General features: G+C 46.3%; 1 protein-coding gene across 8 annotated transcripts in view; it reads right to left on the reverse strand.

Annotated features, from left to right (window-relative positions):
- Nucleotides 1–16209, reverse strand: part of LOC135895916 (uncharacterized) — a 210004-nt gene that overhangs the window by 156182 nt on the left and 37613 nt on the right. For 3 of the 8 annotated variants that reach the window (XM_065424194.1, XM_065424201.1, XM_065424167.1), the window contains exons 12-15: nucleotides 15806–16044; nucleotides 5848–6069; nucleotides 5097–5240; nucleotides 1656–2042 (exon numbers count right to left, since the gene is read on the reverse strand). The exons of the other annotated variants lie outside the window; for them this stretch is intronic. In XM_065424194.1, the coding sequence (XP_065280266.1) occupies nucleotides 1680–2042; nucleotides 5097–5240; nucleotides 5848–6069; nucleotides 15806–16044 (968 nt within the window). In that variant the 3' untranslated portion in view covers nucleotides 1656–1679. Of the gene's footprint in view, nucleotides 1–1655; nucleotides 2043–5096; nucleotides 5241–5847; nucleotides 6070–15805; nucleotides 16045–16209 lie in introns of those variants that run through there. 8 annotated transcript variants of the gene reach the window in all.

Genomic DNA, 16209 nt, shown 5'->3' on the forward strand with positions numbered 1-16209 from the left:
GCGCCAGCGTTTTGACGGCGAGGTTCCACGGTCATAGAGTGGGATGTGTTTGTGTTTGCTTGTGTGTGCATGACACCAGGCTTGTTAGTTTGGTCAGTGTGCCTATGTTCACAATTTTACGCGGTCAGTAAAACTATCCTTACATTGTACAGCTGTCCATCGACTTGGTATCACAATCGCCGATTCGAATTTTTGGGGAAACTGCGACTTTTTTAACGGTACGAGAAGAGGTAATTATATTTTCGAAAGTACGTTTCGTCATTTATTTTCACACATAATCTTTATTGCCGAAACGAATACACAATGGCATAATGAACCACCCACCTTGCACACTGTTTCCACACAGTCGCCACCGACACCGACGTTAAGACATTGGCCGTAGCGTGCAATCATACTAAAGAACCCACTCTGGTTAAACTTGGTGGCTTGCGATGCAAGGCCTGAGACATGACATCTTCACCGCACACGATCTGTAGACGCTCATGGATGACGGAGACACTAGTACCACGTGCCCATTCATACCGGATAACAGCACGCACTCTCATTGGCAATCCCTTCGTCAGCACACGTCTGTTTGCCTTTGATTTGTATTCGAATAACCTCGGGCACGCCGGTCTACTGCTAATCTCTCGTCTTCGGCATTCTGCGCACGCGTCATTACTCCGCCGCTGATGCTCCTTTCGTCGTTTAACCAGCCACGGGCATGGATTTTTACAGCAATTGTTTGTTCCACCTGGTTCACCGTCTCCTCTTTAAAAAAAAAAGAAATTACTAAACTTACTTTTAGAACATCCCTCGTAGAATAGAAATGCCTCCTTGTGTCGGAGCGACATTTCCAACACAGATGAGGCTCCCGTATATTGCAATAAGTGTACTGGGCCCCTCAAGAGGTTGCCTTACCCTAAAATAGCGATAGATTCAAGGGCCGCACACCCGTGTACAAAAATATGCGGATCTCAGGCTTGCCGAAAAACAAACGAAATTTCTTCATAATGAAGACGCACAAAGTGCAATTGACGAGGGCACTGGAACGCAAGCAATGCCAAGTTTGGGGTGCATTCCTGAATATCAGTTTACGTTAGGAGAACAAAATCGGCTTTTTCACGGGATCGCTGGTTCGTGCACTTTTGCTTGGGTGGGTGCCTTTACAAAATTAAATTGAGAGCATTTAGAATATTGCAATTTATTTGCCTTATCGTTCCCTATAGCAGTTGAAAACGTGATTTCCCCGGATTTTCAGAAAGAAATTCCGGTTTGCCATTTTTCTGTGGTCCTTATGATGGTGGCGATGCAGCCTCAGCAAATATTCGGAGACAAATCTCCAAGGACGTTTTTTGTAATAATGAAGATGCTGGAAGCGACCAAGTGACGTCAGGGGTACCGCGTTTAAGACATCAGCTAAGGCGAGCGGCCTAAACGAAGGTCACATCGATTTTTTTTTTTTATGAAACCACACAGTGACAGTGTCGAGTGTGTTATCGAACGATCAGGATGATATAATGCAAATCTTGTGGCGAGACTTTAACAAAAGGCAAGAAGCGGTAAGCACGACGTCATTTAAAAAAGATGTTCGATTTGAAAACGCAGGTAACTGCATATCGAATCACACAGACCAGTTTCTCCTTTAAGCAACGCTAATGTATACCCATGTAAAATTCTCGCAAATTTTTAATAGCAGCCTAGAGGTAGCTACATTCGTCCAGGTTATTCATTGTCCTAGAATTCGCACATGGCCCGGGGAAGAAGTGCTTCAGTGTCGTCATGTAGTCCACTACGCACTTATTGCGGGTTGTCATTTGTCGGGCGTTGGTGTCGTTGCCAGTTCCCATGGAGCAGCTTAGGGCGCAATGCATTGTGAGGAAGAGTTGCTCTCGAGAGAGGCGGATTCCCGGTAGCCGCTCCATGGGCTTCGTCGTCCCGGCGTTCACGCGACGCGATCTCAAGAAGGCCAGATAGCTCAACTTCAAGGTGGAGCCCTGGTCCCAGATCACCCGCTCGGAACCTCTTGTGGCGTTTGGAGTCCTTTGTCGGGAAATGCCGTTCTGCTCCACAAAGACAAGTTGCAAAGTGAAAGTATATGGCTTTATTTTCCGTTCTGTCGCCACCAACATATCTGAACGTTTAACCTCTTAAGCTGCTCTTCTATATGAAACGTCTATAACTTATTTTAAATCCTACGCATCTAGAGGGGGGAGGATATTATTACTTCGTCGATATGTTAGCTTTGTGAATCTGAATACATTCTTTGAAACTATCGGCTTTCCGCACGCGGAGCAGCCTTTTCTTGCCTACAAATAATAAAAGTAACTTGGTTATGACGTCCCGAAACTTCGCAGCGTGTTATGAGAAATGTCGCAGTAGAGTGGTTCCAGAACAATTTTGGCCTCCTGGAGGTACCTAATGTGCATTCTAGAGATTGCACAGCAGCCCTACAGCGTTGTGTAACTATCAGATGCCGTCGCAGCAGTGAGTAATTGAAACCACAACCTGACGCCCCACTGCGCACCCCCATAACCACTGAGCAAGCTGCACGGGTGGGTCGCCAAGTCTGCAACGAATCCAGGATGGCTACAAGATTGTCCGCACGATGGTGGTTGGCTAAAGGTGCACTTCGTGACAAAGTGACCGTTCCAGGGCGATTCTGCGGACGAAGACAATGCTGCCGGCTGCAAGTCGTCGAGGTGGCTGCAGCTACCACTAGCACGAAAAGTCAATGCGCACAGATGAAGACCCACCTGGTAGTTCCCGTCGAATGGCAGTATATTTTTGATGGACGTGCTGCAGGAGAGCTACTCAGATTGGGAACGAAGTCGTCGTGAACACACCCATACATGTAACTATACGTCCACCGAATCAGACATGACGAGTCGTTTGTGGGTTGCGTGAAGGCCGAAATTTACAGCGATACCTTACTGCGGCTCTTTCACGTACGTTGCGGTTTGTTGTATCTTTCTGTCTGTGCGTTTATTTTACCATGAGTTGTGACCTTGAGACGCAGATAGAAATGCTATGTAAAAAAAAAAAAAACATTTAGGATTGTTGCTTTTGAACCCCGTGAGCCAGCACAGAAGCCTGATAATACAACGATTAGGTGACGGACACGTGCCAAATAAGGGAGCCATTGTTTTGAGTAGTCTGGTGCTTCAGGTGCATCGCATAGCTACAACTTTATTTGTAAAAAGAGAGCACGTAGATCCTGGACCTCACGATGAACATGGAAGTTACTGGAGACGTTGGTCGCCCAAGATCTCTCGCCAGACGATAGCAGTCAGGTGCGTTTCACAAGGTCGAACATGTCGCGTCCTATGATTGAACGCCAGTAACTTCTGAATTAAAAATTGTCCTTTATTTTGCAAAGCCAATAGTAGGTGGCTGAGGGACGAGTTTCTAACTAAAGTTTGCAGCCCACGTAGTGTAGCCTTGCTAGCTCAGGAGAGCTTCGCATTCAGCAATTCTTAGTGTTTGCGATCTGCATAACTGTTCTTTTGCACAAATCTGAGCCCTCGTCATATGCACATTTACGCTCAGCGCCCATCAGGAGGAAATGCTTAAACGGCATAAATTTAAGCCTACTTGCACTTTGTATTTGTTGATGTTTGCATAAAGCACGTTTAATAAAATGCAGTGTATCTTATGCTTACTTCAGTATGTTATGGCAGCGCATACACATAACTCGATATTGGGAATAAAATTGACAGAACAGATCGGGGAGTTGCCTGCAATAATTACAAGAGGCCACTCTGGCACCGCGATCGTTCAGCCGCCTTGGCAATGTGAACAGTTTCATGCATTTGTCTGCTCTTCATGCTTGTGGCTTTAATTATTACGCGTTATCTACCTTAACTATCCTAAACTTAAAAGCAATATGCACTTGTATAAATGCAGAAGAACCAATGAAAACGCCTAATCTCTGCTAATTGCAGCTGTTCCGTCTGTCGAGGTCACTAAATAGAAGCGCGCCAGGCGTCTCAACGCACTCGCTTGCCCGCGAGAAATTCATAAGCGTGTTTTATGCCATTTGTCGATGCATGCGTCCGTGGCGTAATGGTTTTAATATGGGGCTTCCCTACTAGCTGTCCTGTTTTGGAAACCTGCAGTCGGGCTATTTTATACCTATTTATTTAGATACGAGTAACCGAGTATCTTGTTTAAAATGATGAGCTTACAAAATTACAATGCGTTTTGAAGCCAAATTTTAGTAATATACGCGTAATAATATATTGATCTTAGTTAAACAACGCACACGCGATGCCCGGATTGTGGTTGTCATCCTGGGTCACTCTTTCCGGATGTCGAACGTGCAGGCGGTGAAGGGCCACGTGAAAAAAAAGCAATAAAAACGCATTACCAGGTAACATTAACCATGTAAAAATTCTATTCGAGTGTTGTATACGTAAAACCGGGTAGTGATTATCGCGTGAAATTCCTTCAGATGAGAGCAAACTCTGCAGCTGCGAATGACTGGGAAAATGTGGTGCCTGCTAAATTTTAGTCAAGTCAACGAACAAACTCTAACGAATTCAGAACTTAGAACGGGCTTTGAAAAATTTAATTTCAAGCCGGTTGAAAAAGGAAGATGATGAAAATGTGCACTATTTTAAAATTTACGTGCACAAACTACGATCTGATTAAGATGCCCGCCGTATTTGCAGACATGGCATTGGTTTGGGCCACCCCGGGCTTCTCTGATATGCACCCAATGAACGGTACACGAGCATTCTGCAACCATTAGAATGCGGCCACTGCGACCGGCGTAGAAGACGGGACTTCGACATCAAGCAGCGCAACTCCATAACCAATGGGCTACTACGGTGGGTAGCCTATTGGCAGTGGTTCTCTCCGAGCGCAAACATTTTCTTCTAATTAGCTGACATAAAGGAAATGCTCCCGCCTTTCGCTATATCTGTTGCTCACTTTGTCAAGAGTTCTTCAAGCGCGTTCTTCTACAGCCATGGCTTCCTTCTGGTTTAGTAACTTCCGCCCAAGCAGTTGACTAGAACGCAAGGAATCTACAACATGCATTGGGGTGGCAGCTCACCACGTGCATTGCAAGGTTCAAGCGCAAGAAAAAAGAACAAAGAAAAATGTGGCCCAACCTGTTTCCGGCCGTTGACCAGGCAGTAAGTGGCGCCAGGGTTGATGACACCGGTTGCTCCCAAGAAACTGTTCCCGCGTTCACTCATGGCTGGATTCTTGCTCAGCAACTCTTTGGTGCGGTGAACAAACGCGCGAGCTATAACCTAAAACCAGAGTTAATGTTTTAATTTCACGCCAACGTGCTACAGAGTACAATGCCGTCAAAATAAAACTACAATTGGAAGAAATAAAGAATATTACCTCTTTCTTGGGGATACTTCGAAATGAGATATGTGATCGCAGCATAGCCTCGCGCTGTGCGAGCACTCTGGACCCAAAGCTAAGCAGGTGTGAATGAATAACCACGATTTCATGCACAGCGGCGAATGTGTAAAGCGAAATTATTAGCCTTATACTTTGTCGTGTTTGGGTTTCATTCTAGCATGACTTTACATTCGCCTGGGTGCAGGCATTGAACGTACTTATTGCAAGTCTAGTGACCCTTGTTTGCATGGAGTGTATGTTCACATAATTCACGGGGGAAATGTGTCCGATTCCTACAGTACAATAAAACTAGCACTCTCAATAGAGATGACAAAATGCTTAAATGCAACCTAATGTCGGTTATAAGGCTTATACGGTCATGAAGAAAACGATAATTTCTAGAGGCGTCCCGAATCGCAATGATACGTGAATCGCTAAGCCGCATCAGTTAGTGCATCAACTCATGCGGAAGGCCACGAATGTTTCCGGATGCATATAGTGACGTACTTGACCAAGGCCAGCAAAATTGTAAGCTGGCAGTGCGCGGGCATCGTAGTAGGGAAGCCGAAAAAAGGATGCTGGCCGCTCGTTGTCCAGGGAGACCATGACCGGAAGCAAGGCTTGCACCAGTGGTGGCAGGGCATGCCACGCTCGGAGATGTCGCAGCCAGAGAAGAGGGAAGCTGTGATCTGCCTCAGTCACCTCTTCCTCTTTGCGACTTCCAGTGTCCTGAATGGAGATGTATTAACTGAGTATGGCGGACAAATCAAGGGTATAATACTTTCAGGTTGTCAGAGTAAAAGACGGCAGTTACGCATATGTATGCATGTATGTATGTATGTATGTATGTATGTATGTATGTATGTATGTATGTATGTATGTATGTATGTATGTATGTATGTATGTATGTATGTATGTATGTATGTATGTATGTATGTATGTATGTATGTATGTATGTATGTATGTATGTATGTATGTATGCATGTATGTGGCAATAACCGTCAGCACACATAATATACTCGGTCTCCAAGATACCAGGCACGAAGCTTTATTCAATACGGACGCGTGCATTCTATGCGATTAAAACTAGGTGTATGTTTTGTCTGCAATTCTATTGATAAACGCAAGCTTTGTTTTTTGGTCCGCACATCTAATGAGTCATTCCAATATAATTACATTTTCTTCGTACTTATTATCAAGGTGTTCATTAGCCAGTTGCAGAGAATCATAAGGGATAATGCAATGAGACATGCCCAGTGACATACACAGTGCTGTTTATTTTTTTTCGGCTAAAAGATGGAACCTGTGAAATATGAAGAAAATGTCATGATGCTACGTGCGAGCATGCTCATGGGATATCAGTGCCATTAAGCAGTTCCAATGTTAAAGCAAGGTGTTCATCTGCCACTTGGTCTGGCGATGACGATAGCAGCCAGAGTGCTCCTTCCATGACGCGCGAACATCCTACCGCAATTTTACCTACCAAGGAAACGCGCTGTCTTGAGCGGTGAGCCTGTTATGAACCACTGGCTTTTCCACTGAGACTATTCGAAGACACTGCTCTTCAGTGCGCAAGGCAAAGGTTTGCTACAATAATTCCTAGAGCGAACTGTGGTGCTGGGATAGTTTAACCGCCATGGGAATGATGGTTATTACATGTATTTGTCTGATGTTCGAGCGTGTGGCCTAAAGACGTTTTTGTGGCTATATTTACTTTGCTTTATATGTACTTATTGTCAAATATTGAAAGAAATATATGCATTAGTAAATAAAGAAAGCACAAAGGCTCTACTAACATGAAAGGTGTTCAAATCGTAACGTGCCAAAGGTCCCAACCTACTGGCTTGCCTGCGGGAAATTTTAAATTGCGTTCTATGGCTCTAGCCAACTGATTCGTTCATTGCGTAATTGCTTCAATATCAGGCTTACGTGCTGATCCAGGTGTTGCACTCTTTCGTTTTTGTTTATTTACGTTAATCTACGAAGCAGTCATTTCTTGAAAGTTATAATTTTGCGAAGTCATGAAGCTGTTTAAATGCCGCAGGGAGATGTTTAGGCGAATCCCTGCAATAACCATCATTCCCTTGCTGACCGAACTGCCCTGCGTGCAGCTCTCATTGCAGCTAACGCAACAGTTCCCTCTAATAATTAGAGTAAAGATTCCTGTAGTGCAAGGGCGCGTAGCCACATGACAATTTTCTGACACCGAGTCCTTTCTTTTTACGCCAGTAAAAATTAACACGCGATGTGTACTTTGCCACACGCCCCTTCTTTCTTTAAGTCTCTTACGTATATCCAAAACTTTCTGATTGACATTTTCACAATTATATGAAGGATATCGTCAGCTAACCACATTGCGGTAAGTAATTACCAACCGTTGTGATGTAGTGGCTTTGACATTGCACTGATACGCCCGGCGGCGCGGCGTCAAATACGGGCCGTGGCGGCCGCTTTCAATGGAGACCAAATGCAAAAAACGCCCGTGCACCGTGCATTGGGTGCATATTAAAGGACGGAGTGGTCGAGCGCACCCTTCGGTTCTTATGCAATGCTTTGCGAGTGGTGTCTGGCGAATCCTCGATGACGTCAAAAAGCACTCTTTGTATCGTCAAGCAGATTTATGAGCTTTCGATGCTTAATCATGGGAAGACTTGGATTTATGTTCAAGTCTGGCTCGGGAACCGCGGTTGTCGGGGTAAAGGACATCCGAGAGGACAAACGCATTAATAGTTTACCACAATTTCCTTGATGTACACGATCGTCGTGCCCTTGTTGATGTGCTTGAAATCCTGGCTGAAGTTTGTCAGCATCACTTTCGCTTTCCCTCCGCGCAGTCGAGCGACCCCTCTTGCGACGCAAATTTCATAGTTCAACAGTAGACGTTGGCCGCCCTCGATGACGCCTTCTAAGTCTGCGGGTGGTTAGGTACCGACAGAAAAAATAATGCTGGAGCAAGGCGGGATGCTCACTTGATCTTCGAGCACAATCAAGGCGCGGTGTCTATGACAGCTCTCCGGTGGTATCGCTTGATCTTCAGAGAGTGTTATCGACTTCGCCTTTAGGTCGATGACTGCGCCGTGTTGTTTCAGGAAGTCCATGCCGAGAATGATGTCTCGCTAAAACTGCTGGAGCATAACGAAGGTGGCAGGGTAGGTCCGGTCATGAACCGTAATTGTTGCCGTGCAGATTCCAGTCGGCATTATTAGCTTTCCAGATTTGAGGGCCTTCCCATGCCGTCTGAACTTTCTTCAACTGAGTGGCAAGGGGTCCGCTCATCACGGAGTAGTCGGCTCCTGTGTCTATTAAGGCGGTGACTGCATGACCTCCGAGCAGTACGTCGAGGTCTTGGTTCTTTGTCTTGCGTTGCAGTTAGGCCTCGTCGTCGGATCATGGCTGCGTCATGTTGACATGGGGCTGGAACGTCGTGTCGTCAGGTTTTCTTTTGCCTGCGTATTGTTTTCTCTGAGGCTTCTTAGGAATGGTGGCATTTCGTGGATATATCGCCGAGATCGCCTTTTCGGCATTTTCGTCGGCGGCGGAGGATCTTCGTCAGCTTCACGAACAGGAACCGCACCTCCATCGGTTGCTGCATGCTTTTATTTTTCCGGATATGGGCTCTCCGACCGGCCCCGGTCTGGGCCATCGTATGGTCGGTGTTGCGGTGACAGGTAGCCACCTGGTGACGGTGAACGGGACGGTCGTCGTCGAGGGGTCCTCTCAATGGCAGCGAGGTAGTCGGCAATGTCCCGTGGGAGTTCACCTTGCTGTAGGCGCGGTGTGTTGACGGCGAACCCTCGGAGTCCAACCTCGCGGTAAAGACATCGGCGGTAGATGTGGCCGGTTTCACCGCAATGATAGCAAAGCGGATGGTGGTCGGGCGCGCGCCAAACATCAGTCTTCATCGGAATGCAGCGCGAGGCGATCGGTTGGCGTGCTCGCGGTGGCGGCGGTGGACGACGGAAATGTGGCGTTACTGAGCCCTGGCGCAGGCGCGGACGGGGAACGTGAGGACGGACTACGGCGCAGTACGTCATTGCTTACAGGTGAGCCTGCGACCATTGAGGAACTCCGAGTGATTGTTAGAGCTCCTCGCGTACGACGTCGGCAATCGAAGCCACTTGAGGCTGTGATGAGGGGAACAGCTTCTGAAGCCCTTCCCGCACCACCACTCCGATAGTCTCGCGCAGTTTGTTGAGTTCGTGCAGCGGTTGAATTGTGGTTCCGCATTTTCAGTGCCTTCTCAATCCTGGTGGCCTCGTGAAGTAACTCGTCGACGGTCTTCGGTGCCATTTGTACCATTCCGGCGAAAGGTTCCTCTATCACACCACGCATGAGCAGGCGGGCTTTCTTGTCCTTGGAGATTTCCGGGTGGGCATGGCGAGATGCACGGCCATCTCCTCCGTGAAGATCATGATGGTCTCATTGGGCAGCTGCGCTCAAGTTTGTAGTAGAGCTTGGGCTCATTCTCTGCGTACGACGCTTGTGAATGTCTGCAGGAAGCCGCTTCGGAACAGGTCACATGGATGTCGTTAAGGTGGCTTCTCTGTTCTCGAACACGTCCTGACGGCGGCTTCCAAAGCGAAAAACACATGTCCCACTTTGTCTTTAGAGTCCAGGTTGTTGAAGGTCGCGGTTCGTTCATATGTCTCCAAGCTAGCTTTCTGGTTCTTCAGACGATGATCCATGGAAGAATGGTGGGCCCCGAGGTTGTTGCATCAGATTGGGGGAAGCTGGTGCAGGTTAGGGTCGCTGGCTTGGGCGTGATCCCTCCGTTCTTCTCGGGAAGGGGTCCGTATTGCGGTAACATTCCTTGCTGCCTACGACTTGCTCGCTGGTCCTTGGCGACGTTGTTGTCGTCCTCGGGTTTCGGGCTTGCATCGCGACATTGCGGGGGTGTTCCCTACATTAACGCACTAGCACTTTCACCAGGTGTCACGCAGTAGCTACGGTGAAGAAAGTAGCAAAACTGGGGATTACGAAACTAACGCTTTAATGAGCAAACCGGTGCCCTCAAAAACAGAGTACACTCAAAGAACAGCGACAGCGTCGAACACAGTCGGCGCTCGTCGCAAATCTGATCAGCGAGTCAAGCGGGTCTGCTTTTATACATGAGTGGTCGAAGGTTCCAGAGCAATCGCTAGTGCCCGCGTGTCTTCCAGAATATTCTACACCATTCGTGTCGTGCACACATGAAATCAGATTACACAAAGCTCGGTGACAACAGACAGCGGATAGAACCATCGATAACATTCGGGAAACTTCCGATACCTGCAGGCGCGTACTGCGCTGTGGGATAACATTTGTTAAGTGGTGAAACGTAGTCACTCGATAAAGATTAACAAGTACACGTGTCAATATCTTATACATACTCCGCGTGTACTAAATGTTCTTGTTTTTCTCCCAGTTGACATTGAACAAAGTAAAATATTCTTGAGCAAAGGGTCGAAGATTTACGCAGCGCCCTAATCAGAACCCACAAGACATGATTGAAAAGTATCCGACTATATTTATTTACAAAATAATTGAGCTGAAAAAAGATGTAATTGCGAGACGCAGGTTGGCCACACTGTTCTATGTGAGAGGCGGGTTCATGGACACGCGCACCTTAGCGTGTACGTGGCCGTGTCTTTCAGTTGCATTCGCTGTTGTGTAGGAGCAGTTGTTTTGAACAGTGTCGTCTCGCCTGGGAGTGGTATTGAGTGAGTGAAAAGACCGAGCGATATTAACAAACATGCCGCCTAAATTTATGTGCGAAGCGCGATTACAGCCAAGCAGAAGGAATTTGTGTTACTCGAACAGCGACGGTAGTTGTCGGTATCCTCGTGAAGCAAAATAAAGTGTCGTACAACCACTTCAAAAAAAAAAACGCCTGCTCAGATTTAGCCACGTCGATACGTGGCTTTCCACAAGCCCTAAAGCCCTAATGTTGCACTTCTTTATGAAGCCGAACCAGGATAGGGTGAACTCGCCGCCTTGCTGCCAGAGGTGTTGCTCTGCAGGGAATAGCAGCAAAGCTGCCATGAATTTTATGAATCATTTAAGTACGCAACGGGTGGCAGCAAAACGTTCGAAATGATTTTGACGATGGAATACGAAGACATAACCACTTCGCGAACTGCAACAATGCGAATTGCCACATGGCCTGCCTGAATTGGCATCTGCATACCATAACTACCGTCACATTGCCCTTTGTTCTTATTGCGATATCAAATATATCGACACTCGAGGCACACTGTTTCTGTCGGCATCGCCATGATGTTCAGTATAAAGTCCAAGGGTGACAATACCGTCGCCGCGCGTCGTAAGCTGTGTGTGCGAGTGAAAGCTTGCGATGGTCAGCCGACGATCGCGGCTGAATCTCGCGCGCGCAAAATAGGATAGCGGGGAGGAATCGCGCCGTCGTTCGTCGCACACGAAACACCGGGGAAAGGGCAGAGACGGGGAGAGGGCAGAGGTGGTGAGAGGGGCGTTTTAGTTCAGCGGCTGTTGCGTACGGGGAGGTGCGCGGGCGCCCATACCTTGAAAGCGATCTGCGATGTGTACAAAGTGGGCCGAGTGCTGGTAGCTTCTTGTGTGCTGTGCTTTAAACGCTCAGTTGGCATTGAAGCGAGACGCAACACGAAGGTCCATTCGTCCGCTGAGGTTGCCGCACTTCCTCACTCCAGTGTTTTGACGGCAAGTTTCCACGATCATCAAGTACGATGTGTTCATGTTTAGCTTTGCGCGTGACAGCGGGCTTATTAATTTAGTTAGCGAACGTTTACAAGTTTACGCAGCCGATAAATCTACTATCATTACTTTGTATAGCTGTGTGCTAACTTGCTATCGCAAGCGATGCTACTCCTTTTGAGCGAAACGGCGACTTTTCTTGTACTAAATAATGTGACCAGAAGCGAACTATAATTAGAAGAAGCTGTGCTTGCTTTCAGTAGCACTGACGATGCATTTTCTTAAACATCTTGAGTATAGCATGAAAATGTATGCCTTACACGGGTTTAGTGACGTCATTGTCTAGCGTAGGTTCCACAGCTACATTTGTACACTTTTATTCTCGTGCATTTTCTTTTGCCACTCAATGTCAGTATGCAAAAATAAAAATTTTATGCACATGGGTGGGGCCCTCGAGGCTGTTCTTCTCGGCGATAAGCTAACCTCGCCGCCTGTGGGATTAGCCGAGGAAGCTATGTCGAATGCTCGTTATATGTCGTTATAGCGGGGTTTCTTTTTCTTCTTTCTTTTCTCTCTATTTTCTTTTTTTTCTTTTTTCTCTTCCTTTTTATTTTTCTTTGTTTTACGATGGTGAGCTTGCAATTTACCTCCTCCAGCGCACAACATCTCCAGGCTTGGAGTGACGCCTGTCACCGGCAAAAGATGCTGAGAGTGAGTGGGGCAATACAAATCCAGTTACAACCAAATTAGAAAGGCCCATTAAGCTTCGACCAGACACTCCCTCACCAGAACAGGAATTGGCCTCCTTGGTGCAGTATTCGCCCCCCCCCCCTCCTACATGGCTCACTCAATTACCCAATGTCCCTCAGTCCCCAGCAGCTGTGAAGCACCTGACCAAGGTGGCGGTCAGACCTGTAACGCAGCGGAGGGTGCTAAGAACCTCTGGATCTGGACAGGCTGCCAATAGAAACTGACCCTTGCAACGTTTAACACCCGAACCCTCTCGAGCAAGGTTAGTTTAGCAGGACACTTTGAGGAATTAGCAGAAATTTTTGTTGATATAATCGGCCTCAGAGAGATTAGAACTGGTGAGGCTTATACATTACTGCATAACAGACAAGTTCTCTGCTATAGAGGTCTCCTAGCTAAGAAGCAACACGGGGTACGATTCCTAATCCATAAGGACACAGCGGTAGCATTGACGAATTCTACAGCATTAATGAGAGGGTAGCTGTAGTCGTAATCACACTTAATAAGAGGTATAGATTAAAGGTAGTACAAGCCTACGCTCTAACATCCAGTCAGGATGAGGAGGAAGTAGAGCAGTTTTATGAAAATGTTGAATTAGCAATAAAAGAAGTACAAACTCCGTATACTATAGTAATGGGCGACTTCAATGCAAAAGTGGGGAAAAAGCAGGCGGGTGAACAAGCAATTGGGAACTACGGCGTCGATTCTTTGGAACGCTAGAGGAGAGATGCTGGTTGAATTCGCAGAAAGGAAGATGCTTCGAATTATGAACACCTTTTTCAAGAAGCGTAGCAACAGAAAGTGGACCTCGAAAAGCCGTAATAGTGAAACAAGAAATGCAATTGATTCATACTTTATGCTGATCCCAGCATAGTGCAGGATGTAGAAGTGATAGATAGGGTAAAGTGCAGTGATCGTAGGTTAGTGAGGGCTAGGATTCGGCTCAATTTGAAGAGAGAAATAGCAAAATTGGTCAAGAAGAAACAGATCAACCTTCAGGCAGTAAGGACAAAAGCATACAAATTCAGGCTGGTGCTGGCAAATAAACACGAGGCCTTGGAAGAGAGAGATGATGATGAGATAGAGCTTAATGATGAGACCGTAACTAGGTTGGCTTCAAAGGTAGCAATTTATGTGGGAGGCAAGGCACCAAGGCGACCACTGGGCAAGATCTCCCAAGTAAGAAACGACCGAATAAAGAAACGACAAAGAAAGTGTCGAACTCAAGAGATAAGATAGAATTCATGGAACTGTCTAAACTGATGAACAATGCGAAAATAAGTGGTATTCGAAACTATGACGTGAGAAAGACTGAAGAAGCCGCAAAAAAGGACGCAGCCTGAAGTCAGTGAGAAGGAAACTTGGCGTAGGACAAAGCAAGATGTATGCACTAAAAATAGGCACGGTAATATCATCAGCAACTCGAAGATATAGTAAAAGCAGGAGACGTATTCTATACTGACCCGTACAGTGACCAGAGAAGTCGGGATACCTCAATCAGAAACAGCAATGAACAGGATACAGAAACTATTTCTATAGCTAGTGATGAAGCCCGAAGGGCCCTGCAAGACATCAAACGAGGAAGAGCGGCAGGAGAACATGGAATAAAAGTCGATTTGATCAAAGACGGAGGATACATAATGCTTGGAACACTGGCGCCTCTTTATACGAAGGGTCTATTGACTGCAAGGGTCGGCGAATACTGGAAGAATGCAAACATTATACTAATCCACAAAAAGAGAGATGTTGAAAATCGAAAACTTATAGACCGATGAGCTTACTCCCAGTATTATATAACATATTTACCAAAGTAATCTCGAATGGAATAAGGGCAGCACTGGACTTAAGTCAACCGAATGTAGAGGCTGGATTCTGGAAGGGATACTCTACAATGGATCACATCGATGTAATTAATTAGGTAATCGAGAAATCCGCAGAGTATAATATGCCTTTCTATATGGCTTTCATCGATTACGAAAACGCATTTAATTCAGTAGAGATACCAACAGTCATAGCGCCATTACGTAATCAAGGAGTACAGAACACTTACGTAAATAGCTTGGAAAATAGCTACAGAGGTTCTACAGCTACCTTAGCTCTAGACAAGAAAAGCGGGAAGATACCTATAAAAAATGGGGTCAGAGAGGCTGACACAATCTCTGCGATACTATTCACTGCGAGCTTGGAAGAAGTATTCAAACTATTAAACTTGGAAGTCTTTGTAGTAAAGATCGACGCCGAATATGCAGAGACTTGGAGACTGACAAAGAAGCTTGAGAACAAGTTGAGGACGACGCAAAAAGCGATGGAACGAAGATTGCTAGGCATAACATTAAGAGACAGAAAGAGAGTTGTTCGGATCAGAGAGCAAACAGGTATAGACGATATTCTAATTGACATCAAGAGAAAAAAATGGAGTTGGGCAGGTCATGTATAGCACAGGTTAGAGAACCGCTGGACTATTAGGGTTACAGAATGGGTACCAAGAGAAGGTGAACGCAATCGAGGACGACAGAGGACTAGGTGAAGCGATAAAATTTGGAAATTCGCGGGTGCATGTTGGAATCGGTTGGCGCACGTCAGGGGTAACTGGAAATCGCAGGGAAATGCCTTCGTCCTGCAGTAGAAATAAAACAGGCTGCCGCTGCTGCTGCTCATGATGATGGTAGTGGTGATGATGATGATGATGATGATGATGATGATGATGACAGTGAAGCTTTTACGTCTCCATATAATTCCGTTACGTTTAACTTTTGTCATTGACCACACCATCGAGTACCTCACATAATTTTTTGGTGCTCTTTGTCAATCCTGGTCCCTGCATCTCAAAACCACCTATATCATCATCATTAGTAGGAGTAACGGTAAATATGAGCCATATTACTCTTTAATGCCTACGTGGCGGCGCTGTGAAGCCCGTTGCACAGGATCTCAATCTCGGGTTTTTGATGCTATGTGGCTGAGTGACTTAGACAACGCCTTAAAGCAGAAAGGCCGCATACTGGGCGTGGAATAGAGTTATTTGGCTGAAACAACGCAGTCGTACCTTTTTTACACCTTTGACGGCCGTGAAAAGCTCGCCGAGTGTACCATTTTGGGACGTCAGTTTCGGGAACAGCCCAACTTCTTTACCGGCAGTGACCGGAGCTGGTGTTTTTGACACTGCAGGTGAGGCGAATTTTACGTTTTGTTGCGAGCTGTTGTAGACGAAAGCCACCGCACTCTGGAACTGGGCCATGAATGTTGCCACTTTAGTGATGATCTCGACAGGAACGGCACCGTCACCTGAAATCAACGTAGAAATGAATGGAGTGAGACCGCCTGCCCTAAAAGTTAGGGCGAGATGCCCGCATCGTTGTAGTTCTATTATAATTTCAACTTCTAACAAATATTTGGAAATGAAGCAGTTGTAGTGCTTTATACCACCTATGATTTTGAAGTATGTATTTA

Source organism: Dermacentor albipictus, chromosome 8 (assembly GCF_038994185.2).
Source record: "Dermacentor albipictus isolate Rhodes 1998 colony chromosome 8, USDA_Dalb.pri_finalv2, whole genome shotgun sequence".
NCBI lineage: Eukaryota > Metazoa > Arthropoda > Arachnida > Ixodida > Ixodidae > Dermacentor > Dermacentor albipictus.